The 26,003-nt window shown below is 40.0% G+C and overlaps 1 protein-coding gene across 13 annotated transcripts in view; it reads left to right on the forward strand.

The window, feature by feature from the left end:
- The window catches only part of otofa (otoferlin a), a 76,018-nt gene that overhangs the window by 35,478 nt on the left and 14,537 nt on the right, over positions 1-26,003 (forward strand). For 6 of the 13 annotated variants that reach the window (XM_079356403.1, XM_079356410.1, XM_079356412.1 and 3 more), the window contains exons 6-34: positions 4,871-4,944; positions 5,725-5,851; positions 5,977-6,031; positions 7,141-7,272; positions 8,885-8,947; positions 9,397-9,481; positions 9,561-9,720; positions 10,290-10,476; positions 11,732-11,918; positions 12,660-12,883; positions 14,469-14,577; positions 14,709-14,895; positions 15,206-15,326; positions 16,319-16,419; positions 16,848-16,938; positions 17,825-17,941; positions 18,128-18,280; positions 18,743-18,935; positions 20,455-20,579; positions 20,669-20,803; positions 21,912-22,073; positions 22,540-22,611; positions 22,841-22,960; positions 23,206-23,367; positions 23,583-23,745; positions 24,755-24,921; positions 25,109-25,138; positions 25,261-25,395; positions 25,514-25,589. In XM_079356403.1, the coding sequence (XP_079212529.1) occupies positions 4,871-4,944; positions 5,725-5,851; positions 5,977-6,031; positions 7,141-7,272; positions 8,885-8,947; positions 9,397-9,481; positions 9,561-9,720; positions 10,290-10,476; positions 11,732-11,918; positions 12,660-12,883; positions 14,469-14,577; positions 14,709-14,895; positions 15,206-15,326; positions 16,319-16,419; positions 16,848-16,938; positions 17,825-17,941; positions 18,128-18,280; positions 18,743-18,935; positions 20,455-20,579; positions 20,669-20,803; positions 21,912-22,073; positions 22,540-22,611; positions 22,841-22,960; positions 23,206-23,367; positions 23,583-23,745; positions 24,755-24,921; positions 25,109-25,138; positions 25,261-25,395; positions 25,514-25,589 (3,713 nt within the window). The remainder of the gene's footprint in view (positions 1-4,870; positions 4,945-5,724; positions 5,852-5,976; positions 6,032-7,140; positions 7,273-8,884; positions 8,948-9,396; positions 9,482-9,560; positions 9,721-10,289; positions 10,477-11,731; positions 11,919-12,659; positions 12,884-14,468; positions 14,578-14,708; positions 14,896-15,205; positions 15,327-16,318; positions 16,420-16,847; positions 16,939-17,824; positions 17,942-18,127; positions 18,281-18,742; positions 18,936-20,454; positions 20,580-20,668; positions 20,804-21,911; positions 22,074-22,539; positions 22,612-22,840; positions 22,961-23,205; positions 23,368-23,582; positions 23,746-24,754; positions 24,922-25,108; positions 25,139-25,260; positions 25,396-25,513; positions 25,590-26,003) is intronic. The other 7 variants (XM_079356415.1, XM_079356407.1, XM_079356405.1 and 4 more) reach the window with 5 other exon arrangements.

A 26,003-nucleotide genomic window follows, 5' to 3' on the forward strand; every position in this document is an offset into this window, starting at 1 on the left:
GATGACGACATGAGGACATGCCTCGGGGGGTAAATCCCAGTTTTGTCCCAGATAGGAGTTGTGTACTAGACTTCAGGAGGTTTAACAGGGGCTGTGCTGCTCATTAGTGAAGAAAGAAAAGTCTTACGTCTCATGTTGGTAATTGGCTTCAGCTACATACATGTTCACACAACGTTTAACACTGCTCTAAATGATCCTTTTGACTTGTCTCTTACCAACACACTGAAAGAAATTCCCTAAAGGATCACACAGACGGTGAGAACAAAAGGGACTTTTCATCCTGGGTAACCTTTGAAGCACGCTGAATGAAAGTATTCTGTCCAGGGTTTTAATTTCAGCCCAGTTGATGCAATAACAGAATGAAAAATGCAAGAATGCTATTTGGAGTGACTCTAAAAAATTTAAAAGGAAGTCATGTTTCTCCAAAAAAGGAAACAGTTGTGTTCTTGCCAGTTCTTGCCATTTTACTTCACTATTTTTGTTCCTTCTTTATGTAGATTTAAAAATTCTCTGAAACATGACGTGAAATATGAAAGACTTTTTACTCTCCAGATAAACACAGATATATATATATATATTTTAAATATTGTGTTTGCTGTATTTAGGTCATGAAGGCTAGAGGAACTCTTATTTTTGTTTTGTTAGGGTATAAAAGTTGCATAAGCTTCGAACTATGAGACACTAATGAGGGTAAAATTATTAGCGAACACTTGCAAGAACACAGGCGAAGAATATCAATGAACTCTCCTGCCAGCAAATGAAGCAGCTGCAGAAACCCTCTCGAAAAAGAGATGTCAATATCACAGTGATAAATTTTATTGATGTTCCATTTTATCCGTCAGCGCCACATTAAAGTCGAGGTCACACTGCACTCAAAGTGGAAGGTTGGAAACAGAAGTTACAGAAGAGGAAATCTACCAAAGAGAGAGAGAGCGAGAGAGAGAGGAAGAGAGAGAGAGGGAGGGAGAGAGGAAGAGAGAGAGGGAGGGAGAGTGGGAGGGAGGGGGATGCAGAGTTTCCCTCCGGAAAGAGAGTTCTGGTTTCATGAGAGTTTTTATTTCCCACCTGTGTTATCAGGTTCAGCTGATCTCTGTCTGGCTCTGATCCAGTGGATCCTTGAACCCTTGCAACATCCACATCCTGTCTATGTATGTGAGAGAAGGAGAGGAGTCATCTCATTGAACTCCATTCAGCAGTGTACCCAGAGCACAACGTACAATACATGTCAATGAATTATTGATCGCTGGCAGCTTTTTTTTTTATCCACTCTTTAGTAATTTATTTTCATGCAGTCTGTAAAGTGGTTCAAACAGTCCAGCACACTTATGAATACACAGTCAAATGAACAAGAGCAGAGTGAAGTAAAAACTCATGTCTCTTCCAGAACGAATAAAGATAAAATACTACTAAACTTAGAGCAAATCATTCATGCAGTAAGCTTTACATACTTCCAGTAAAGATAAGAGACACAATGTCTTTGAAGTTTTCTTCTTTAAGCAATTGATCATTGAAATATAGTTCAGTAGGAACAGCACTTAAAGAAATATATGAGCCATATAAGGAGTAAGTGAAACCAAATGTTCCAAAGTTAAACCAAAGCCATGGTAGAAGGAGTCTGTAGAGCAACACGGTGGCTGTATTTATTTAAAGACTGACACACTAACAACAATTTCCTTCATAACAGGAAACAATAGCCAGAGGGGAAAACACTCTTGAAAACAGATATCACTGAAAACAACATAGCAGCTTAAAATTTAAACAAAAACTGTAATACAGTCAAATTTGAAAGAAGCTGTGATGCAAACATGACATATTATAAATGAAATTAGATTACATTTATAAATTAGCATAAGAAGAAATGATGTGACTTGCTTACAGTAAAAACAGTGCTATCTGAAATCACACTCCTGGGCAGCATTACGTTGGCGTCAAGTTCAGTCAAAAAATGTAGAGCAGCGAAATGTTTTCAGTCTCAACATATCTCTGTTTCAAAAGAGCTAATGTCAGCTGAGAGTAGGTCGGTGTTTCTTCGAGCAATAGAATGTTCAACTTAAACTAGCAGACGGTTCAAAGTTCACGTTCATGTTTGACCACCTGCTTGAAAGTTTTAAGCCAGATCTCTGGAGTTAACCACGATCTGCACGCCTTCTCTCTACTCCCACTTGACATGCACATGAAAGATGAATTCATTACTGAGAGGAAACTGTTTCATGTAAATCTTGAAGGCAAATGGAAATCAGGCTGCTCTGACCTGGGGAAAAAAACCTCAGAGAATATTCTCCTCCAATGAGATCGTTCATCTTCGCTGCTTTTTGCATAATTAATTTAATTCATGTTTTCATGTATCATTACATTTCTGACAGTAACCCTCAGACGTACAGTAAAACTACAGATCATTCTCAGCTGTAGACACATTTCCTCATTGTCTTTTACATATTCAATAGTTGATAATAGGTTTATTATTAGGAAGCTTCGATGAGCAGAACATCCAATTCGAGGTGTGCTGTGTGTTACTGTATGTTGATATTTAGTGATAAGATTTTCCTTCATGCTGCTGTCCTATTTATTACAGATCAGAGGACAGAGGGTCAAAAAGGTTTAAATACTCACCTGAGCAGGTTGTCTTCATTCTTTCTTTCCTTTTAGACTGACTTTGTGTGAGGCCAATTCAAGACTGAAGTGTAAATCTTCATGTTTTAAAAAAACTTTAATTGGAAACCTTATTTGTTGAACTTTCGTTGCCTTCCCACTGACATCCTTTGAAGGTTACATTTTGTCATTAAATCAGCAGAGAGCTTGCTCAAAAAAAAAACAAAAAAAAAACTTTGAAGGTTCATCTCATTTAAATTCCGACATGGCCTCGTTGCTCCGCTGTGAGCATCTGTCTCTGATGTTTGTCCTTGTATTTGTTCTTTACTTGGCAGAGCAAGTGAGAGACAGGTAAAACTATGCGGTGGCTCAGATACAATTCATTAAGAATTGTTAATAGTTCTCATTGTCTTAGATGTAAACCACTCCTCGTATGCAGATGATTTACTCAAATGACTTTACTCTTTACCTGCATCTTTCTAATTTGGCGTCACGTTAAGTTTAAGGGGATAATCCCAAGAATAGAAAAAGTAAAATGCACACACACAAAAAAAAGGTTCTTTGGTTCTTTTCTATATGGTAAGATATTATCATTTCCTATCTGAAGTATTTTGTCCCTAACTTCATTTAAGAGTTATTTAAGTCCAGCTGTTGCAACTTCTGAGAAAATATACACTTCACTTTGCATAGTCACTGAAACTATTTTTGCCAATCATTTGTTTGTAATTAGTTGACCAAATACCTTTAATGTCTCCTCTGCTCAGTGGGAAAGTATAACTTAACATCAAGTCCATGTCAGTTATTGAGGAGCCTACGACAGTCTTCTTTAGTTGGGGAGAGGAGAATCAACCCGGCCCGCCTTTCTCCTCTTCCTCCTCCTCTTTCTGAACCTCCACCTCCGTCTCTGCTGCTTCCTCTCACCTGCATCAGCCACTCTTCCTTCCATCAGTTATCTGCCTGACTCTTCTGGACTATTTGCACCTGAACTAGAAAAAATATGGAAACATAGTTAAAGGTAGATAGAATTTTTTCGGAGTGGATTTACGTTGCTTAGAAGGATCAGTGGAGCTTTTAATGTGGTATGTATGAAACCATTTATAAATTATTAAATCATTATTGAATCAAATGGTTATTGAATCAAAGAGATGATTTGACAAGGCAGTGGACTGGTTCTCTACTATCAGTCAATTGCTCTACAGATTAATTGTTTTGTCAATAATAAATGTGGACTCCAAGGTGTCTTTTTAAATTGCCTGTCGATTTCCTTGGGATCAGCTTCCTGTTTAATCAACGGCTTGAGTTTCAATTAACAGACGTTGTATTCAAAGGTATTTCAAAATGTGCTATTCAGAGTCCTGTCCATGCAGGAACCAATCATTCAGAATACGAGCTGATCATTTGGAAACATTCTGGTCAAACTATGCCTCATAGGCAGTGAATTACAAGAGTTCATCTTCAACCTCGAAAGGCCTTGATCTGATTTGAAAGGAATAGCTTGTACCTTTATTTTCACGAGTGATCCTACAGTCTTACTTGCCTTTATTCCCCTTCATAGGACTATGGGACTTTAACTTTAAAGCGCTCGTGGCGCTCATCAGTGAAATAACATGAAACATCTCCACTTTTCGATTTTCCACGAACTGAGGTTGAAGGTTGCCTCTGAAATAACGTGGATGAAAAGATCAGAGCGGAAATTGAGCTCTGATACCCTCGTATCTGAATGCTTGAGGAAACAAAAGGAAAACCTTCCCACTCATTAATTTCCTGACATGTATCCATATCCTCCACAAATTGGACAGTCTCCCTCTTTTTTAATTATTAAGGCTCCTCATTTGTCGTCTCGCTGAAGTCATCACAAGCTCTTTGTTGTTGCTGTGATATGTGATCCAGTTAATATCAATGTGGAGACATCGGATACTCTTGTTTTGTGATTGAGGGTCTGAAGGATTGTTGCTGATGAAGCTGATTGGTGGGGGATTAAATCCACTGGAATGAAATGTCTAGCCGGTTAACAAAGATGTCGGAGATACGTGGAGGTTATGGTGTAGGATAACGTTTTGGTTGTGTCCGCTGGTAGGCAGTGTGGTCAGTCCTCACCTAATGTTAAACAACTCTTCTGCTGCTTCTGTGTCAACAAATAGAGAATACACTTGAATAAAACGTGATTGAAACTGGTTCAACTGAATGAAACTGCAGTGAATTAACTAAAGTTCCAAAACTTTCCTAACACAGGAGCCTTCTCTTTTTCCCTCCTGCCTGTTAACGCTCTCCCCTCCATCAGAGCAGGGAGAGGAGTTTTCTCAGCCATGAAGCTCGGCAAGATCAAGAGCTCCAGAGACGATCACAGGAAATCAGGTAAAAAAAAAAAAAAAAAAAGAGAGAGAGAAAAGACATTGTCTACCATAATTCATTGTACTTTTTTAAATCTTGAACGTTTCCTCATGGAAAAAAAACCCAAACATCATGGTTGAGCCCTTGACTGTTTTTTTTTATCATGTACATGACAATAACATGTCCAACCCAGGCCTACAATATGTGCAGGATGTCAAAGGTACATTAGTCAAAGTCACAGACCTCCCTCCTCCCTCCCTCAAAATATGTATTTAAATATGTTTTGAATGTAAGTTGTGTTAGTTTGAGCCTTGTCAAAGGAGAGTTTTGTTGTTGAGACAGACGATTAAGTTGATCTAATCTAATCTATTCTAAGATTTATGATAGTAGGCGTCTCAAAACCTTTTGGACTTTAAATTCATACATTAATTGTTAAGTTGTATCGCCTCCATATTATATCATCAATAATTATTTGTGTCGAGCCAAAGCATGACAAGTGTTATCTATAAAGCTTAACAAGATGCAGGAAGAATTTCTGCCTTTTATTCCTCGCGTTCCTGTTGTCCACACCTCCTTGGCGCTAACATGGAGGTCGGAGCAGGCCGTGCTGTCAAGGTCTCAGTCTGTTTCATGCATCTAGCAGACACACTGTGTGGAATAATGCTCCTGTGGAAAAAACGACTTGAAAGGAAAAAAGGCCTGAAAGTAGTGTAATGAATTCCAGAAATGCAAAAAAACAAAACAAAAAAACCCCAGAAACCTATGGAATATCGACCTAAGTGTATACTGGTTTGTAATGTCTAGATGAGCCAGCGGTCCTGGACATGGAGGACCTGGACAGGAAGGCAATGCGCCTTGCTGGATCCCTGGACCCCGATACAATCTCTCTGGCCTCTGTCACTGCAGTCACCACCAACGTCTCCAATAAGAGGTCTAATATGATCAGACACTGATACATTTACGCACACACTCACTACCTGAAAGCCCTGAGGCTGTTCAGTAATGCCAATTCTGTTGTTGTACAGAAATGAAACACTGCTTGTTTCTAACTTACAGGTCGAAGCCAGATATCAAGATGGAGCCCAGCTCTGGACGACCAGTGGACTATCAGGTGTGTGTAACGGTGTTTGACTGTTGTCAATTTGACAATGTGTAAACATTGATTGGTGTAAGTTTGTGCAGATGGAGAGCTATTTTAAATTGTGTCTGTGTTTGGCACGAGAGCATTTTAACTTACAAGATAATTAAAGGAGATGTAGCTTACCTGTTAATGCTGCTAAACTCATACAAGTAATTTTAAGTTGTGAAAGCTTGTGGTGCCCTTGGACAGTTCGTGCACAGGTTGAATCTGTTATATTATTTCAATTAAGGCTTTCAATTGCAATTGTATCTACAACCAGAAGGTGGTTAGCTTAGCTTAGCTTAGCTGGAAGACATAATGCTCGGGGTAATTACATATAAATCTGTTTAACATCCAGAAAAATACAATAGCCGTCACATTAGAAACCAATTTAGAAATTAATCATACCATGTTTGTTTGTTCTCAATAAAAAAATAGAAACAAAAACTGTAAACTTTCAGGAGGGCCAGTAGAAGATTTTTGATCATTGCACACAACATTAATTTTCCCATGTTTGTTTTGGAGCTTGATGCAAAGCAAAGCTTGTCCATGAGGGAATTTTCTTACTCATGCTAAAAGCCAGCCTGTGGCCTCTTTTTGTGACCCATTTTGTTTTAAACCAGGAATTGATTTAAACAAGGTTATGTAATCTTGCCCTTGTAGTTCCTTTTTTTTTTTTTTGGCTTTTTGTTCTTCGTCATTATCCAAAGGCTAATTAAACCGAAGGGATAGTTCTCAGATATAAAAACGTTTGTCTTGGATCTAGATTCTCTCTCAAAGAAAACTACAATATTGAAGCTTAGAGAGAAGTCAGAGTTAAATCATCAGCTTAGAAGAGTTCTGACAAACTCCCCATCCCAGAATCAGAAAGAGAAATACTTTATGAATCCTGGGGGGAAATATGGTCATTAAAGTAGCTCTGAAACACAAACGACTGATCTCGAATCAATCAGTAGTTTGTGAAAGATCAATTTGGGTTTCTTTCCTCCTTTGAACTGTCCTCGGGTTAATGATGATTTATTCTGTGGCTGCTGCTAAAATAAATGTTGGAGGAAAGTCAGCTTGTTGTAGCGCTAAGTTTCTGATGGGTCTCTGATCAGATCAGCATCACAGTGATCGAGGCCCGGCAGCTGATAGGCCTCAACATGGACCCTGTTGTGTGTGTGGAGATTGGAGACGACAAGAAATACACGTCTATGAAGGAGTCCACCAACTGTCCATACTACAATGAGGTGAGGTCATTTAACATGATTTATATACTGTATAAATATATATTTAACCAGCATCAGCAGCTTCCATTCTTCATTCATCTTTTTTTACCGTAAAGAGAAAAGTGTCTCCAAGGCTATAGTCCAAGGCTACGGCATGACCAACACTGAGGAGCTGCTGATATCTGTTAATATGAGAGATTCTTTTTTTAAATATAAAGTGGTCATTTTATAGCCTCTTTAAACTATTTATAACAATGCATCAACCCACGAGTTGTGTTTGAAGTAGGCTGCTTGTAGTGATAAGCAAAAAGAGATAAATTACAGAGTCACCTTCAAAATTTCAGCGTCTTTTACATGATTTTAGCTTACTGGGTTTGTCCACCTTTACTTTTTTTTTTTTAAAGGATTTTTTTTTTAAATGTTAACAACAAAAATAACTAACTTAGGAGATGACATTTCTATTTTTCTTATTTCTTCTTTATCCAATTGCCTTAAAAAAATCCTCCATCATCTGCAATAACCAATTCTTTCCTAAAAATACTTTTCCTATTCTCCTTTAGCTTAGCAGGTGCCTCTACAAGTACAACTCCAATATATGCAGAGTAAAAAGTAATTCAGACGCTGTCTGTCTGCTGTTAGAGCTGCTGATGCATTGATGAATCGACTTAAAACACGTCTATAGGAGAGGGTTCTTGCATCCTTCTTCTATGAGTCTGTGTCAGTAGGAGGTGCTGGTTGTGGTGAGGGTCATGCAGAGCCCTCGGTTGAGTCCTGCAGGGAGAAGAGGGGACGGTTTGTCTGATATTGATTGTTTGTGTTTGTCTGAAAAAACCCCTACAGAGAGACAAACTGGACACCAGAGTGATTTAGAGAGCTGTCCCTCAAGCTCTCTTTCTTTCTTTCTTTCTTTCTTTCTTTCTTTCTTTCGTCCGTCCCCCCCTTTAATATTTCTCTGTTTCAACACTTTTCTGTACTCACATTTTAGGAGAAATGTTACATTTTCAACTTGTATTTCAATTGAACACCAGTACTATAATCACTTGGTTTGGTTGTCTTTTTCTTTAAAAAGCTCTTTGAATTGAATTGATATGTAGGAAAGCTGTCCTCAGGAATAATGTTTGTTGGAGTCTGCCCTTTTCAGTGAAAAGCAAAGGTTGCTTGCTGTAAAATCAAACAATGCACAAAAAGAGGATCGATGTGAGGCATGTGTACATATCAATGCTCAAACAATATATCGTTGTAAAACAAAAGGGATCCCATGAGACAAATCTAAGCTCTTGGGTTGTCTGTGTTCTCTGCATGGTCTCTGTCAGAAGCAGAATTAGCCATCAGCTGCAGTGTAGTCGATTCTATGGCTAAACTTTGATGCAGGACTTTCTATCATTCATTTCTTTTCAAGCCGCATATCTCTGTCCATAAAGAGCAGACAGCTTCAGGGATCAGAGCTGTGATGTAGTCACAGTATTATCTGAACTCCTACAAGGCTGAATTGATTTCTTGTGAACTTCAGAGTTATCTAGTTTCAATTGTTATGCCACTTTTACTCCCAGAGCAAAGCCGAGAGAGGTATCTGTCACCCAGTCGTATGACATCAAGAATTTTAATGGGCAAACCTTTTCTGTGCTCTTTGCAGTACTTTGTCTTTGACTTCCACGTCCCTCCTGATGTCATGTTTGACAAGATCATCAAGCTATCAGTAAGTTACCATCTACAATCATGCTGTCTTTCTTTTGTTTTCAATAGGTTGAATATATCACAGTGTTAAAAAACGGGGCTAGATTTAGAACTCTTTGCTCAGTCTTTGTTTGTGTTAATGAGGGAAATTATAACGTATTGAGGATGAAATAACTCCTAATACTTACTGGTGCAGAAAAGAGTAAATATTACATCCTGTGATCTGTAAAGTGCAAAGACATGAAAAGAAATTGCTGATGATTGCATACAGAGCTCAATGAACAATGTGAGAGAGTTATTAAATAAGTTAGATTTCACACAGTGCAAACATTGTGGAGCCCCCTGGTTAAACATGAAGTCTAACTGTTTTCCTATGACACTCTCACTTTATGAATTATTGATTGTTGTTCCCATTTCAACAGTGAATTTGTCAGTTTGCTCTTCATCTCAATGTTTCCTTTTGTTTTGTAGGTTATTCACTCTAAAAATCTGCTTCGGAGTGGGACCTTGGTGGGGACCTTTAAGATGGATGTGGGGACTGTTTACTCTCAGCCTGGTAAACTTATAGCGAAGGCAAAATGAATTCAATGAAATCAGTTTGATACGTGACTGATCAGCTGAAATCTCCCCACAAGAACATCAGTTTTACCACAGGTGGGCCATCCTGTCTGACCCTGATGACATCACAGCGGGGTGTAAGGGATACATCAAGTGTGACATCGCTGTGGTGGGGAAGGGCGACAACATCATGACCCCTCACAAGGCCAATGAGACGGATGAAGACGACATAGAGGGGTAACATGCTTTAACTGACGAGACACTTTCAGAGTTCATTTTACTAGTAAGAACAATATGGCCGACAAGATTACTTTTGCTGGTAGAAAGTGATGTCCCAAATGTATGACTAGTTACTAGCAGTTAAACTCTCTGATACATGAAGTAATAATGGAAACATTCTCAAAGACGTGTATGTTTATACAATCATACTCACTCTGCGTGCGGCTGTGGCTCAGTGCTTGAGTCGGTCATCTCTCCACCAGAGGATCGGGGGTTTGATCCCCAGCTCCTGCAGCCACATGTCCGATATGTTCTGCTGCTTCACCTGCAGCGTGTGAATCTCTATGAATGGGATGAGCTCATACAGATGGCCTCTTTGCATAGCATCCTCTGCCATCACTGTGTGAATGTGTAGGTTTGACCTGTGGTGTGAAAGCACTATGAGTATTCAGAAGAGTAGAAAAAAGCTCAAGTCCATTTGGCATCATTAGAGGAATTATTCTTCTGGGTTTTTCTATATTTACATGAAATCAAGACCTCCACAGTCCTGTCTCTTCACGAGTTTATGCACCGCTGTTTGTTTCCAGGAACCTCCTCCTCCCAGAGGGCATTCCGGCAGAGAGGCAGTGGGCGAGGTTTTATGTGAAGATCTACCGCGCTGAGGGACTTCCTAAAATGAACACCAGCATCATGGCTAACGTGAAGAAGGCCTTCATAGGAGAGAACAGAGACCTGGTGGACCCTTACGTTCAAGTGCAGTTTGCTGGCCAGAAAGTAACTCCCTCCTACTTCTCCGACCTGTTATTCGATTTGAGTTTCATCTGTGGTTGTCCCAAATATGGATTTTTACTGCTCTCCCAGAATGCACTGTTTTTAGAATACACACAGGTACTGCTTTGTGTAGTGTGGATTTAAACCCATAAATGTGTTTGTTAGAAGTGCACATGAGCAGAGTGTGTAGTTTATATAACTAAGCTTTCAGATGTCATCCCTTTTTTAAATATCTTACATTTAAACTGTCTTATCTTACATTTTGATAGTTTAGTTTAATAATTCAATAAAAAATGGTTCTACTGAAGCACAGTATTATTGTTTTACAAACGTTAACTGCGATTAATTGTGAGAAAGTCCAATAACAAGATCTGTTTGGTTCTTGAGTAGGATTCTGTGAAGTATGTGAGCTTCAGCTGTGCCCTTTAATCCCACAGCAGGAGTTTATAATGGGGCTGATTCACGAGTGTGAAAAGAACATTTGGAGTTAGAAGCATTGACAAAGCCACAACTTCTTCCCTTTGTTAGCGACGATCCTTCAGGCCTCAGCGGCACCCTGGGCTCGGATCAATAACTGTGCCACATGAATTTACGTGTTTTTTAAAGGATAGCTTTACAGTCTTTTGATTCTATACTACAACACATGCACTGAAGGGTGATTAGCTGCTGCTCCTCCTTGAGTTCAAAATGGCCTTGAGGAGATCTCTGTACTCGTGATTTAATCTGAAGCTAAACTTGATGAGTTTGCCATTTGGATTAAACACATCAAGTTTAAATAAGCCATAATATTTTCTATTTTAAACCAAAGTTTTAGTACACCACTGAGCCATGGCCAAGAATCAGTTACACAATGCAGCATTGCAGGATATCTACTTGATATTTTGCACTTAAACAGCTGAAGCCTCTCATTTATACTCCTGCTGAACATACACTGAATTTGATATTTAAAGGTCTACCGTTTTTGCCAGTATTAGCACAAAGAAATGTTAAATCTGTTTTAAATTATGCACAAGAAGTTTTTCAGAGTGCTGAAAATCAGAGGGGGTGGGGGGAGAATGAGGCTTTCATAGAATAATAGTCCTCGAAGGAAGACAGACTTTTTTAGGTTATTCTACTTTAAGGGTAAAAAGCTCCCTTTAGTGATATTACAAGTTAAACATAAGCAGTAACTGTAAGCTAAGGATTAGTTTTGTGTAACTGCCCACTGCAAATGTTTAATGAAAGGTGAAATAAAGTCTCTTCCTTGTTGTGTCTCCAGGGGAAGACTTCAGTCCAGAAGAGCAGTTATGAACCGATCTGGAACGAGCAGGTCGTCTTCACTGAACTGTTCCCTCCACTCTGCAAACGAATAAAGGTCCAGATACGCGACTCTGATAAGGTCAACGACGTTGCTATCGGAACTCACTTTATCGACCTACGGAAGATTTCTAATGACGGTGACAAAGGTGGGTCAAAACACACTATTTGTCTTATGAGCATTGATTATCTGTCCTTAACGTGAATGAGTCCATCTAAACTAGTTATTATTTTACTGCATGCAGTAATGAGCTGAGCTGCAGTGGATTGGAAATGTGAGCCATGTGACCCTCTCCTAATTTCTGTATCATTTTAGTGCATGATGTCCAACCAATGCATGTATTAGCATGTATTAAACCGTACATAATTATAATGTAGGGAGAAAACATCCTCTCACTGAAGAGCTACAGCGGTTCCTTTCTGGCAGTTTGTGTCGTTACTTGTATTATTTAAAAACAGGAAAGATTGTAAGCATGACTTGCACTTTCCTGCATGACTGATAAACAATTCATTAGTACAACTTTACAAAATTTAAAAATCATGAGCCACGCTCAATAATTCAGAGAAATCAGTCAGTCATGCACCAACTGTTTTATTTGCAAGCAGCTTCTACAAGAGAGATCAATAAAAAAGTAAACTATTAAATGTGTTCAGAATGATGTTTGATTTTTATATGAAGTGTTATTTTAAAGAATTGAAAAAATCAATAAAGCTGGAGGACAACATGACTTTCTTATAACTGTTGTTTAAAATCTTCCTTCTGTTTTTGCTTAGAAAGGGGGTGAGGTCAAAGAAAAAAAGGAAATTAACTCAAACAAAGAAAACAAAGGGCTTCCTGTGGATTTCTTCCTCCTCTCTAACCGACGTCTTTTTCCCTTGACCTCCTTCAGGGTTTCTGCCCACTTTTGGTCCTGCATGGGCCAACATGTACGGCTCCACGCGTCAGTACACTCTGATGGACGAACACCAGGACCTGAACGAGGGCCTGGGAGAAGGTGTGTCTTTCAGAAGCCGTCTCCTGCTCTCCATCGCTGTCGAGATCCTGGACACCACATCCCCTGAGACCATGAGCTCCACCGAGGTGCAGGTCGAGACTGTCTCCAACATCTCGGAGGTAAGAACCCTGCATCGCTGCAGACACAGCTATGTGGTTTTTGGATCTGTTGTCTGTTATTCATAAACTAGGTAATAATTGCATCTAAATTCCTTCACATGGAATGCATATCTAAATGAAATACTTCAACCAAATTATCCAATAAAACTGTCAAAGGAAGGCTGTTATCCTGAGCTGTGATCCATGGAAAAAGAAAAACATGCAGTTTGACCTCTTCTGACCCCCACAATAAACAGCATGATGCTGCTATCTACCACTCTATTGGACCAGGTGAAGTGAACAGCTCATCTGGGAAATCAGAAACATGAGATGTTTGCTTCAGGGTTCAGCTGGCATGTTGGGCCAATGACTGTGAAGGTGTTAATGTTACCCCTGGGAGCCGCAGTCTGCATGCAAGGAGTCTGTCAATGAACATATAAAACACAGCTCAGTATCAACAACACAAAAAAAGAGCAATGTGTCCTCAATCATGTTTAGATACACAACCATGTTGGAAATAATCCTGGTCATGATTCACTGACTGAGATATCCATGCTAATCTTCAGCTGGTATGTTTTAAAGTCAAGCATTATTGTCATTGATCATCCTGAATTCCAGTTGATTTTATTGCAGCTTGCGCTAAAATTTGGGAATAAAAATGTCATTATTTTCATAAGATAATTTGACTACAGATCAACCTGGACTGTGTACCTGTTTGATCGTCTGATTTTACTCAAAGCGTTTCTTTTAAGTATCAACCCATATTCTCAGTTTTAAGAAAAGGATTTTTCTGCCCTGTCACTAATATGACTCATTTTGTAAACTTTGGTCCGCTTTATTGTTAAATGTTGATTTAATGTTAAATTGATTTGTAGCCTAGCTGACTTGATTGTCACAAAGTCGTGTTTGTTTATTTAAGGACTGCTCTTCAGGTTTGCCAAATAAAAACTCACTGAATGAATTAAGTCCTCAGTCATTGCACATTTCTAGACTGTGATAATTCCAGCGCTGATGGATGTTAAAGATTACCCCATTGGATGTGGTAGATAAAACATGATGGGGGGAGGGGACATATTCCCTTTTTATTGTTTTAGCTCCTGCCCCTAAAACGTCCTAGGACGGCCTAGATGGTCATTTCTGTCACAGTAATTAATGACACTGGAGTTGCTCCATATGTGTGCATTGCTTTTTTTTTTCTTTAAAAGATAAATAAAAAGGAATGTAGCGTCTGTGTCACATGTGTGCCTTTACATGAGCCCAGGTCAATGTTTTACTGTATCTGCTTTGTGAGGCTTCAAATAACAGCTTTTAAAATATAAATTTGCTCTAATTAATATTTCATATTTTAATAACAAACACATGAATGAATGAAAAAGCAGCAACGGTCAGAGTATATGCCGTGAAAGCAAGCAAATGAAGTGCACTTACACGTGTGATGGGTTTGTGGCTGTGCTAAGTGGCTAAGTTATTCAGAGTGGAGGCAGGTTGACTTCGAGTGTGTTGTGAATATCTGTAAAGAACTTCACATTTATTCCTCCACAGACTCTGCAATGAACATCACAATGAAAATGAATGTTTCATATTGCCCTTTTTCTGTCTCCATCAGAGCGCCACTGGGAAAATGGATGAGTTCTTCCTCTTTGGTGCCTTCCTGGAGGCCACCATGATCGACAGGAAGATCGGTGACAAGGCGATAACTTTTGAAATCACAATCGGTGAATAAAACTTTTTTTTTTTTCATCTTGTTAACATCGACCTGCTCCCCGCAAGTTTACAATACAACAGAGAAACGTGCAAAAATCAATAGCTGCGGTGACCAAGTACACTCTGTTCTGCCCCTTTTCAGGTAACTATGGCAACCAAATAGACGGTGTAAGCAAGCCTTCATCAACAAAGAAGAAGAAGAAGGATGGAGACAATGAAGAAGAAGAGAACGAGCTCATCCAGAACTCGAGTGAGGACGAGGCGGATGAAGATGGGGACCTGGTCTCAGTTTCTACCACCCCTCTGATGAAGCCTGTCATCACAGACAGGTCAGGGATCAAGAGTCTTTAGGGGAGAGGTCGAGGGTTGTAAGGAAGCTAATTTGTAATGTGTGTAAAACTATGGCCTTTATACATTCAGGTTATTAGCAAAAAGATTCATTTTAGTATGTGATTGGAAAGAAATAGCTTAAGGGGTATCTATGAGCATACGTTATGTATGAAGGGTTTGTAAAATAAACTTCAGCTCCAGCCTACAACTTCTTTTAGTTGGGTAAGATTACTCCTTAATGTAGAGTTTGAGCCTTTTTTAAGTAACTGAAGTTGTTTTTTTGTTTTTGTTTTTTTTTGCTTCTTGCAGAAATTACTTCCATCTCCCCTACTTTGAAAAGAAACCATGTGTCTACATCAAAAGCTGGTGGCAGGACCAGAGAAGACGACTGTATAACTCCAACATGATGGACAAGATTGCTGATAAACTGGTTGGTATCCACATTTCTCCCCAAAGGTGCATGTTATTGTTCTGCTGGTTGAAAGCTACTGTTGCTTCAACGTCTGTTGTTCAAAGCTGGACTCTTTGCTGACCTTTTCATGTTTTCTGATTCAAACAGTCTCATTTAGAGACACTCAGTATCACTCACTGTCAGTACTTTCTGTGTAAAATCTGATCTAAGGCCTTTTTGGTAGCGTGCTGTAAACCTCTCCCTCTGACACCTACCCTGTGGCAATGGTTTGACGCATTCAAAATAACCATATAGGAATTATCAACCTTGTCACTGATGGACTAGTTTGCTTTTGAAGTTTGGGGTAAGAAAAAGGCATCTCTATTTATGTCAGCATTTCAGTCTGTTTCATGCCCAGCTAAATAAAACTTCAGACAGGAGCTTTAACTGTGATTTTCTTTAATAGTTTTTAGTCTTTATTTATCCTGTTAATTGCACAGATTTAATCTGTAACTATGTATACTCTTAGTCACATAGTGGGCTTCTTAATCTTGCCTCAGGCTTATTGTATACAGAAGGGAGGGGGGGACAGCATTGTAACTAATGTCTTGTGTCCTGCATGTTTTGTATACTGCTACTGGATGCCTTGAATTTCCCTCGGGATCAATAAAGTATCTATCTATCTATCATCACAAGATTAAGAGTCTACGGAAGCTCTTTTTGTACTCAGGCATCACTTATCTTTCAGCGTAATGCTAAAGTCAGCATGCTAACATTTACTAATTAGGAGTAAACAAAAATACATCCAGAGGTTGCTGTAAATATATTCTATGACCGATGGGAATTATTTGAGTTCGCCTGATGATGCTAAAAGTAAAAGTCTCAGCATCACAGAGGTGTCAACAGATGTTTAAGGGGAATAAATGTCTGTGATAAAAAACGCCTTTAGATACTGTTGAATTGTATTTGTTATGTTAGAAATATCAGAACTGACTATGTTTCTCTTGTTATTATTATTTTTGTTGAAACAGGAGGAGGGCTTGAATGATGTTCAGGAGATCATTAAGACGGAGAAGGCATTTCCAGAGCGCAGACTCAGGGGAGTGCTAGAGGAGCTCAGTGTCGGCTGCAGGCAAGCTACATAATAATAATCATTTGTCACAGTCCAGCAATAAAAGGGGAATTCTTACCCAGTGGTCAGGGAAGAAACAAAGAGTATCTTGGGATGTGAAAGACTGTACAACTGCTTGAAGAAAGTGAAGATCTAACACTATTAAGAGCTGCTCGAATGTGCACATAAAAAAGCTCCTGGGAGAATTGCGCCATGCTCTCCATAAAGACTGGTCCATTTCTATAACACAGTTTTTATGATAAAATAAAGCTCAGCGTTTGTTTGTTGTTCATTCTTTTTTTAAATATCATTCACGTTGGTGGGTTTTTTTGAAAGACATGACAGTCTCACTGTAGAAGAGTTGCGTTTTTTGGAATCAGATGCAGCATATTCTGTAACAGCCAATCCACGTTCATGTTTCATTGTCTTTATTTTCTGGTTATTTCCAGTCGCTTCGTGACTCTGGCTAACAAAGACGTGAACCAGGCGGGAAGGACCAAACTGGATAGAGAACGGCTCAAGTCCTGCATGAGAGAGATGGTATGATTTATGAGTCTGGAATAGAGAAATGGGGAAGTGATCTTAGTGACTGAAGGTAGAATGAAGATGTGATTAATGGCATCAATTATGCTGCTGTGCATCCACTAATCCCAGCGCCTCAGTGACTTCATAGAAAACAGTCCTCATAAAGGCTAACTGAGGACAATTCATTATTTCAAATACTTCCCTCCCTTGAATAATCACCTGCGAAACATTTCAATACTTTTGTGACTTTATTCAGCACTGTATCCTGAGTGATACTATACATGTGATTGAGAGAAACCTTTGATTGCTACCAAGAGAACGAAAACTGTTGTGCTGTGGATCATAAAGTAGAATGAATGTTTGTAACAGGCTGAATGATATGGACAAGACTCAGTGTTTTCAAGGACTTGTGTCATTTGCTTTATTCCTTCCAGAAGCAAACACAAAACAATCTAGTATGTATTCTGTTTAATGTAGAATGACGGAGCAACCAAAGTGTCTCACTGTGCAAGAATGTGTTGTAAAATGTGTTCTCAATGACCTGGTTTGTATAATAGGATGTCATAAAAAGGTCAACAAGAACCAGCAAGACTGAAACGTGTCATTTAATCTGTGTAGTTTTAAAAAAGAAAATGACCAAGTATGTAAATAATTCCACTCAGAAAAGAAATTCCATCTTTACTGTTGATTTGATTTGAATATGGGAATACCACAAACCATGTCAATCCATCTATCTATTTTAATTTTGATAGGGCTAATTCATGACACATGAAATCTCAAGACTCTTTACTTAAGGGCAGGTCTAAATCACACTCGTTATAGTATACCAGTACATGTCTATGGTGCAGCTTTTCCTTCTCTTAGTATGTTTCTTTCTGTATTTCCATCTCTCCTCCTGCAGGACAGCATGGCCCAGCAGACCAGGCAGATCCGCACTCAGGTGAAGAAAAACACAGTCAAAGAGAAAGTCAAGCTGGTGCAGAACTTCCTGCAGAAGCTCCGATTCCTTGCTGAAGAGGTACACATTGAACACACGCAGCTTGTGCGTTAGGGGGGGGGGGGGGGGGGGGGGGGGGTTTAAATACATCATATAAAAAACTTCTCACAGTATGTTTAAGCACACAAAGTGTTAAAGGAGAAAGGACCTGGAATAAAGAGTGTGTTGTTCACCTGTCAATGGATCATTTGTATTCATCTTGTTCAGCCTCAACACAGCACCCCGGATGTTTTCATCTGGATGATGAGCAACAACAAGCGCATCGCCTATGCCCGGGTTCCTTCCAAAGACATCCTGTACTCCATAGTTGATGAGGAAACAGGAAAAGACTGCGGGAAAGTCAAAGCTGTCTTCCTCAAGGTACAACAACCTCTGACTGCTCCTCTTTAGCTTTTATCATTAAAACACACTTTGTTGATTTTCAGTTTTCCTCCAATCTTTAAGACCTCTTATTGTTCTCATTATTGAAAGCGAAGTTAGTTAAAGTTGACCTTTGCTGCTGCCTGCATTGTAAGGTGCAGGCAGCAGTGAATAGTCAAGATGAAAGATGCAGTATTGACAAGTATTATGGTGAATAGGCTTGTAAATCTATTAACTCTGCTCAGAGGGAGAATCAATGTGCTGGCCTCTTAATATTTATGGATTGGGGGTTGTTGCAGCATTGTCTGCATGATGTCTAATGATCGATTCACTGGAATGACACAAGAGAAGGAATGTCATGCATACTTTTCTGCACATTGTTCCATCAGCTCTTTCATTTTTTTTCTTTTTTTAAATGAGGCTTATCATCAATCATTTTCCAACTCCTGTTTTTAAACACAGCTGCCTGGTAAGAAAGGCTTCGGTCATGCTGGCTGGACAGTTCAGGCGAAGCTTGAGTTGTATCTGTGGCTGGGCCTCAACAAACAGAGGAAGGACTTCCTCAAGGGTCTGCCTAACGGTTTCGAAGAGATTAAAGCGATGAACAGCGACCCGGTTCTCACCTCTCTACCTCCTGTCAGCCTTGTCTACGACAGTAAGTACTCTCCAAACTCTACAATTCAACGGCAATGTACAATCATATCTGCATCCTGCTGCTCTCGGTTCCTGGTTTTGGGCACAACTTTGCTTCTCCTGTGTTTCTTCTTGTTGTCCTTTATCTTTTGATAGTTAAATGTCATATTAATGTGAAAATCAATTTTCTGTATCTCAATGAATACAGTCTTTGGACCTTTTCTGGTGGTTCCATTGGATATGTTTTGTGTTTATGTGCTTGAGACACCAGTCAGCCTTATCATTTGAATTGTCATCCAAGATCAATATTTGAAACAAAAAAGTCAGTTTTACTGGAGCAGAGGAAGTGGCTCATCACAGTGCTAGTGCTAATAAACACTAACTCTTGTGGTGCTTTAACAGAGGTCTAAAACTGTATAACTGCATACCTGGGAAATCAAAGGTGCTGCTGTCACTTGTTTTTCAAGGGGATGGTGCGTTCATGAGCCTGTAACAAAAAGCAAGCTAGTTAGTAGTCCTGGCACACCAAGGCCACAAAGGTTTTAAAACACAAACAACTTTTCTTCCTGAAGGGTCACAAGGACAAAAATCCTCAGGATGATGCAAGAAACAAAAAATTAAAATGTCAGACACAGACACGGTATGAAAACAGTTCGTCAAAGCCTCCACATGCAGCTTCCTGCCTCACAGAGGGAAATGTGCAACGCTCTTAAAGCGACAGTAAATTAGAGCAACACCTTTATCGAAAATAAATGAACTGGCCTATAAACAATTTGAAACACTTAATCTAATTAGCATTTTTCTTATTCAAAAATCCCATTACTGTCTGTTTACAAAGAATATTATTGAAAATCAGAAGAAGAGCCCTAAGAAAAACAAGCCAGTCCTTGCCACTCCCACGCCATCCAGCCGGCATTCATTAAAATCACTCAAATCATATGTCAGTCAACACGGCCATTGTGAAGTTAATAAACTAATTAAAAGAAGCTGCATGGCTCCAACTGACTCAATTTGATGGTTAAGCTCAACTGAGCAGCTAAACTGCATTGCATTGCTTAATTGTGAAAAAATTAGCATTTTGAACGGTTACACTCGCAGAGGAGGAATTATTCAAGATCCCATAGCTGTTATATAAATCTTCATCACTAAAGGTCTCTTGGTTAAAGAAATGTGGATTGATTATTGATTTAAAGTCTGTAAACTTTTTATTCACTTGAGTTTATTCTGTGCTTTTTTTAGTCTATTACCCATCATGCTTTGCGCTAAGTCTTCTCTCCAATAAAAATCAATTTGGAGAGGCAGAATTCAAACTCCTATTGATCACTTCGTTATGAGGTTCAGTTTTCGAATTTTGGTATTAGTTTGCAAACAAAGGTTATTGATTGTCATTTTGTGTGCGTGTGTGTGTGTGTGTGTGTGTGTGTGTGTGTGTGTGTGTGTGTGTGTGTGTGTGTGTGTGTGTGTGTGTGTGTGTGTGTGTGTGTGTGTGTGTGTGTGTGTGTGTGTGTGTGTGTGTGCACATGCTCATGTGTGTTCAACAGTGAAGCAAGTGTTTCAGCTGCGAGCACACATGTACCAGGCTCGCAGTCTGTTTGCAGCTGACAGCAGTGGCCTTTCAGATCCCTTCGCTCGGGTCTTCTTTTCCACGCACAGCCAGGTCACTGAGGTAGGACTGTGAATCTTTGTGTATTTTGTATAAACTGCGAGTGTTTTCTGATCGACCATGGGTTAACTGAGTGTCTTTGTGTGTCGCAGGTCCTCAGTGAGACTCTTTGCCCTACGTGGGACCAGCTGCTGGTGTTTGATAACGTGGAGCTGTTTGGGGAGGCCAGTGAGCTGAGAGACGACCCACCCATCATCGTAGTGGAAATCTATGACCAGGACACTGTGGTAGGATGTGTCTCTGCATGAATGAACCAAGGGCTGAATGCGTCATAAGCCCAGTTTCCACCAAGCAATGTGGTTTGTTTCAGTTTGGTACAGTAAACCCTGAACTTTGCCTCTATGAAGGTTTATTCTCTGGTGGGCCCACTGCCCAACAGAAATGTAGTTTTGCTTATGTAAATTATGTAATCTGAATTTACACTGTACCCTTTTTGATAAGTGAAGTGTAATCCAGATGGAGATCTACGTCGCGTCAGCTTTGTATCAAAGCAGCCCAACACAGTGTAGCCCGCTATTAATTAAGTTCAACTTTCAAGAATAATAAGGACACGGTAAACAAGAGACCCTTTAGGGTCGGATTGGTATCATGGTCACCCCAACAGAAGGGTACCAAAAAAGAAGGACGGTATGAATCCTTTATTTAGGTACCATTCACAACTTTTGACGGTGGAAACGCTAATAAATGTAAAAATCATCAATCATTGTTAACAGGGTTTAGACTGCGCTAATTAAAGTGCTTTGCTTCTCCTTCCTTCATGTCTGTCTCTCTTTCCACCAATGTTTCACTCCATCCTGACCTCCACATGAACTCTGGCCTTGCTCCTGCTGCTCTGGCTAAATAGAGTGAGAGATTATTAGTGCTACACAGGCCTTGTGCTGAGTTCCACGTTGTAATAGCTTCTGATGGCTGTAAAGCATTAATTGTTTGTTTCATCTAGCTGCTTTTGACCTCTGGCAAAGGTTTTGAAACACTTGCATGCATCACTTTCCTTTTTTCTTTTTCTTTTTTTACATCGATGGTTGAAGAAGTAGTCCTCTTCAACTCCAATATTTAGACAGCTAACACATTTTAAATGAGATTATTAATGGGTTGAATATTTTTTAACTCAGAGAGTTTAATTATTTGAAAAGCAAGACAGATATTTTTGAAACAGTTTATACATGCAAACAACCTTTCCCTCTCCATTTCCGCACTTGTGTTACCTTCAACCACTTTTACCAACACTGACACCAAGTGGCTGTGGTGAAAATGGCACTTCCCACGCCTTTGTCTAACTCCCTCACCTTGTCCTCTGACTGTCTCGACTGCCCGCTGTCACGATGTTGTGTTCAGGGCAAGGCAGAGTTCATCGGACGGACCTTTGCGAAGCCCACCATCAAGATGTGTGACGAGCACTACGGCCCCCCGAGGTTCCCCCCACAGCTGGAGTATTACCAGGTGTACAGAGGGAACTGCACTGCTGGGGAACTGCTGGCTGCGTTTGAACTTTTGCAGGTAATATATGACACTCCTGTTTAGACACACACAGGTGAAGGGATATAAATGGAAACACTCAGAGGGACTCATTCTACAGAAAGGTGATGTTCACAGTTACAGTGAAGAAAAGAAGAGCACCAACACAATCACGCAGAAAACATTATGCAAACAAAAGATACATGTTTTTTTCTCTCTCTCTCTTTAAGTGCATGTCAAAGTAAAATTCATCCGTCCCTCATTCTGTTCACATAACCTGCTTCCTTTTGTCTTTTATTATCCCACCTGTATCATCACATGCTACGTTGTCTTCTCTTTTACAAACACGACACATTTCTTCTCTCTTTCCTTCGCGAAATATTAAAATCACCATTCTGTCCATTATTTACACCATCATTATTTCATATTTTCCCCTTTGCTTTCTGAAATGCCCATTTGCCCCTCTCTATCTGTGTCTGACTCTTCTACGTCCTCCTGCGACCTTCAGATACCTTTTGATGAGGAGTCAATAAGGCGAGCTCTGATCGCTGTCCATAGCTTTGCTGTGCCTCAGATAAAGGTGCTCTTTCCTTTCACTCTATTTCCACAATTCTTTTGGTAGTCTCTCATAGTCTTTCAGTGTTGAAATGCAATAACTGTGTTTTGTCTACACACACTTAACACCTACCTGTACCTTCTTTGCGCTGTATCGCAATTGTCACTCAAAATAAAGACAGCGTGGTTATGCTAAAGCATTCCAACTTGATACTGCGGCGCTAACTTTCCCTTCCCCCCTTTCTGTTGAATAGATTGGTCAAGGTGGGAGGGCTGATCTTCCCCCCCTTGAAGGGCCAACAGACTCAGAGCATGGACCCATTCTGCCTGTGCCGATGGGAATCCGACCTGTTCTGAGTCGCTACCGCATAGAGGTGAGTAAAAAAAACACAGAAAGCTGTTTTTTTAGGAGCCACAAAGGGAAGGCTAACACATTATTGCTCAGAGTTTAAAGAAATTATAAAGACAGAGTTTCCCTTAATAGTAACCATTAAGGTGTGATGATGCAGACTGCAACAGTCTGGAGTTTGGCAGCTGCATAGAAATTAGTTGGTGCTTGAGTTGAGAAAAAATTGCTTCAAAATTCCCTGGACCTCATGGTTTTCATTTTGTGATTCAGGTTCTGTTCTGGGGTCTAAGGGACCTGAAGCGGATCAACCTTGCTCAGGTGGATCGTCCACGTGTGGACATAGAGTGTGCAGGACGAGGTGTGCAGTCTGTCCTCATCCAGAACTACAAGAAAAATCCAAATTTCAGCACCCTCGTTAAATGGTTTGAGGTGGTAAGTGCAGCTTTTTTTGTACATTTTGAAATCATTCAATGATGCTATATGTTATATTCAGACTTCTTGTAATATACTCGTCTGTACTTGTTTTCCTGTAGTCTTCTGAAATCTGTGTGAACAAATTACGTTTTGATCACATTGCAAGTAGGAGCATTCTGAAGTCTTTCCTTTACATCACCTCTCTGACTCCATGTCCTAACGTTTGTCACCAGGACCTTCCAGAGAATGAGCTTCTGCACCCTCCTCTCAATATCCGGGTGGTGGATTGCCGGGCGTTTGGCCGTTACATCCTGGTGGGGTCGCACGCCGTCACCAGCCTGAGACGTTTCATCTACAGCACTCCAGACAAGACGTCCAACAACTGGGCCACTGCAGGTGAGGGACTTGATTCATGCCTTTGTGATATATCATTCTGAAAAAGGAGCCTGTCACTTTAAATGTGGTGTTTAGTGTTTGTGTGATAAGGGTGGTACATTGTGGTCCTGTTATTGAGTGAAAAAAGGTCAACCATGAGTTGCGTTATCATCCGTTTAAAAAGCGAGCTAACTGCTGTCACATGTCGGCCATTGTTCCCTTCAGTCCTTCATATTAGTCAGAATAAAATGTACGAAAATAATCCAAATATGCATTTTTCCTTTTCATCAATGGAGCTTGTCTTCTTGTTGTTGTTTGGGGGGCATACTCAATAGTTAATGAGGGATTTTGTTATTTTTGTTTTGCAGAAGGCCAGGACTTTATTGCTCTTAACTAAAACATTGAATATTGGCATTTTCCTAAACATACGCCTTTTCTTTTTTGACAGCTACTTTATTCATTAAATATTTCATTGTGTGACACAGTGGGGTTCTTGTTCCCTGCAGAATGGTGTTATAGCTTGTATTCATATGTACTGATACTTTACCTCTAATAGCAATAGAGTGTTAATTGTGCTTCAACAATCTTGAATTTTATAGCAAATTCTTTTTCAACTTGGCCGTATATTTTTGTTTAGAAAAAGGACCTTTAGCTTCTACCCAAACATGATTGGAAACATTTTTTAGACTTTGTCTTTAACCTTTTCCAAATGCCAGTTAAAGGGGACTCTTGGAAAGTTTGGACAACAACAGAAACTGTGTGTCAAGGGAGGTTCAATCCAACTTTGAGAAATACAGTTAAACACTTCTGATCTATCCCTCTGTTCTTTAAAGTTCACTCTTGAATAATTTGCTGATTTGTGCTCTTGCTTGCTCTCTTCTCTGAACACTGGTCCTGCTTCTTTCCTCCCTTTCTTCATCGGGTCTTTTCTTTCTCTCTCCTGCTCGTCCTTGGCTGTCCTCCTGTGCTCTCCTGCCGCCTGCTGTCTTTACCTGCCGCCTGCTGTCTTTACCTCTCGGCCCCACTCCAGCCAAACTCATGAATGGCTACATGGTACTTACAAATGGCGGCTCCCAGCCTCGCTCCTCACCCAGCCTTTCCTCCCGCACGTTCTCTCGCCCTGCAGGTGACATCCTCGTCAACATGGACGCAGATCCTTCAATCAGAAAGATGGACACTGTTGTAAAGCTGGATGCAGTAAGCTTTTCTCTGAGTTCATTCTATGAAGAGCTTAATTCCACGGTGTAATGTGATTATTGTTGGACAGTTGTACTGCTTTATGTCCAGTCCTTTTAGCTGCTTCCGTACATGTGCTGCTCCTGCCTGCAATATCTGTCTTGTGTATTAACCCTTGTGTTGTTTTATGTGACACCCCCTATAATAGACGTCTGACGCTGTTGTAAAAGTTGACATGGTAAGTAATCGTTCCGATAGACATTTGGCTACAAAGAAAGTGTGCTTAAGTGTGCTGAGACCATGTAATGGATAGAATGAGCTTCAGAGAAACATTGGAGTGTCTGAACTGTTTTTTTACAGACTGAAGAGGAAAGTGACAAGGACAAAAAGAAGAAGAAAAAGAAGAAGAAGGGAGTTGAAGAGGAAGATGAGACAGACGAGAGGATGCTGGATTGGTGGTCCAAATATTTTGCTTCAATAGAGACACTGAAGGAGGTTTGTTTATTCTATTCTCCTACGTCGCAGTGAAACATCATCTAAACGTTATAGTCCCATAGAATCGCCCTCGCTAAAGTTCTTTGTGAGGAACGATTTTTCCCTTTTGGTTTTCCAGACGCTCAGGGCACAGGAGGCGGCTCAGGCCGAGGCGGAGGAGAGAGAGGACCTGGAAATAGCTGCGGAGGCAGGAGGTATTGAGCTACACCGGATAAGCTCGCCAGTCAGTGTGCCCAAATGTCTGCTGCATTAAGGATATGTACCAACACTGAATTTTAAGTCTTACTTCAGCAAGTGCAGCCACACTCGTCCTTTGTTTCCTGAGGGTGTTGTTTTTCTTTATTTGAGGAGGAGAAATGGTAAGCTGTTTTCGGGTTTAGTGGTTGTAGTTCTCAGGATGTAGAAAGTCATTATCACTTTTTTCAAGACATTCTTTCGTGTCCTATGTGCAGTGCATTATGGGAGCAAAGTTTTCAAGAGCACTCTCGACAATCGATGACAAGCTTTTGTGCAGCTATCTGATTCTTGATTCGTAATTCTTTATTTGATTACTCTTCCAGTACAATATAAAAACAGCTCACTGTCACTGTGTATTAAAGATGCAAACA

This window comes from Symphodus melops, assembly GCF_947650265.1.
Source record: "Symphodus melops genome assembly, chromosome: 1".
In the NCBI taxonomy this organism is placed as follows: Eukaryota; Metazoa; Chordata; class Actinopteri; order Labriformes; family Labridae; genus Symphodus; species Symphodus melops.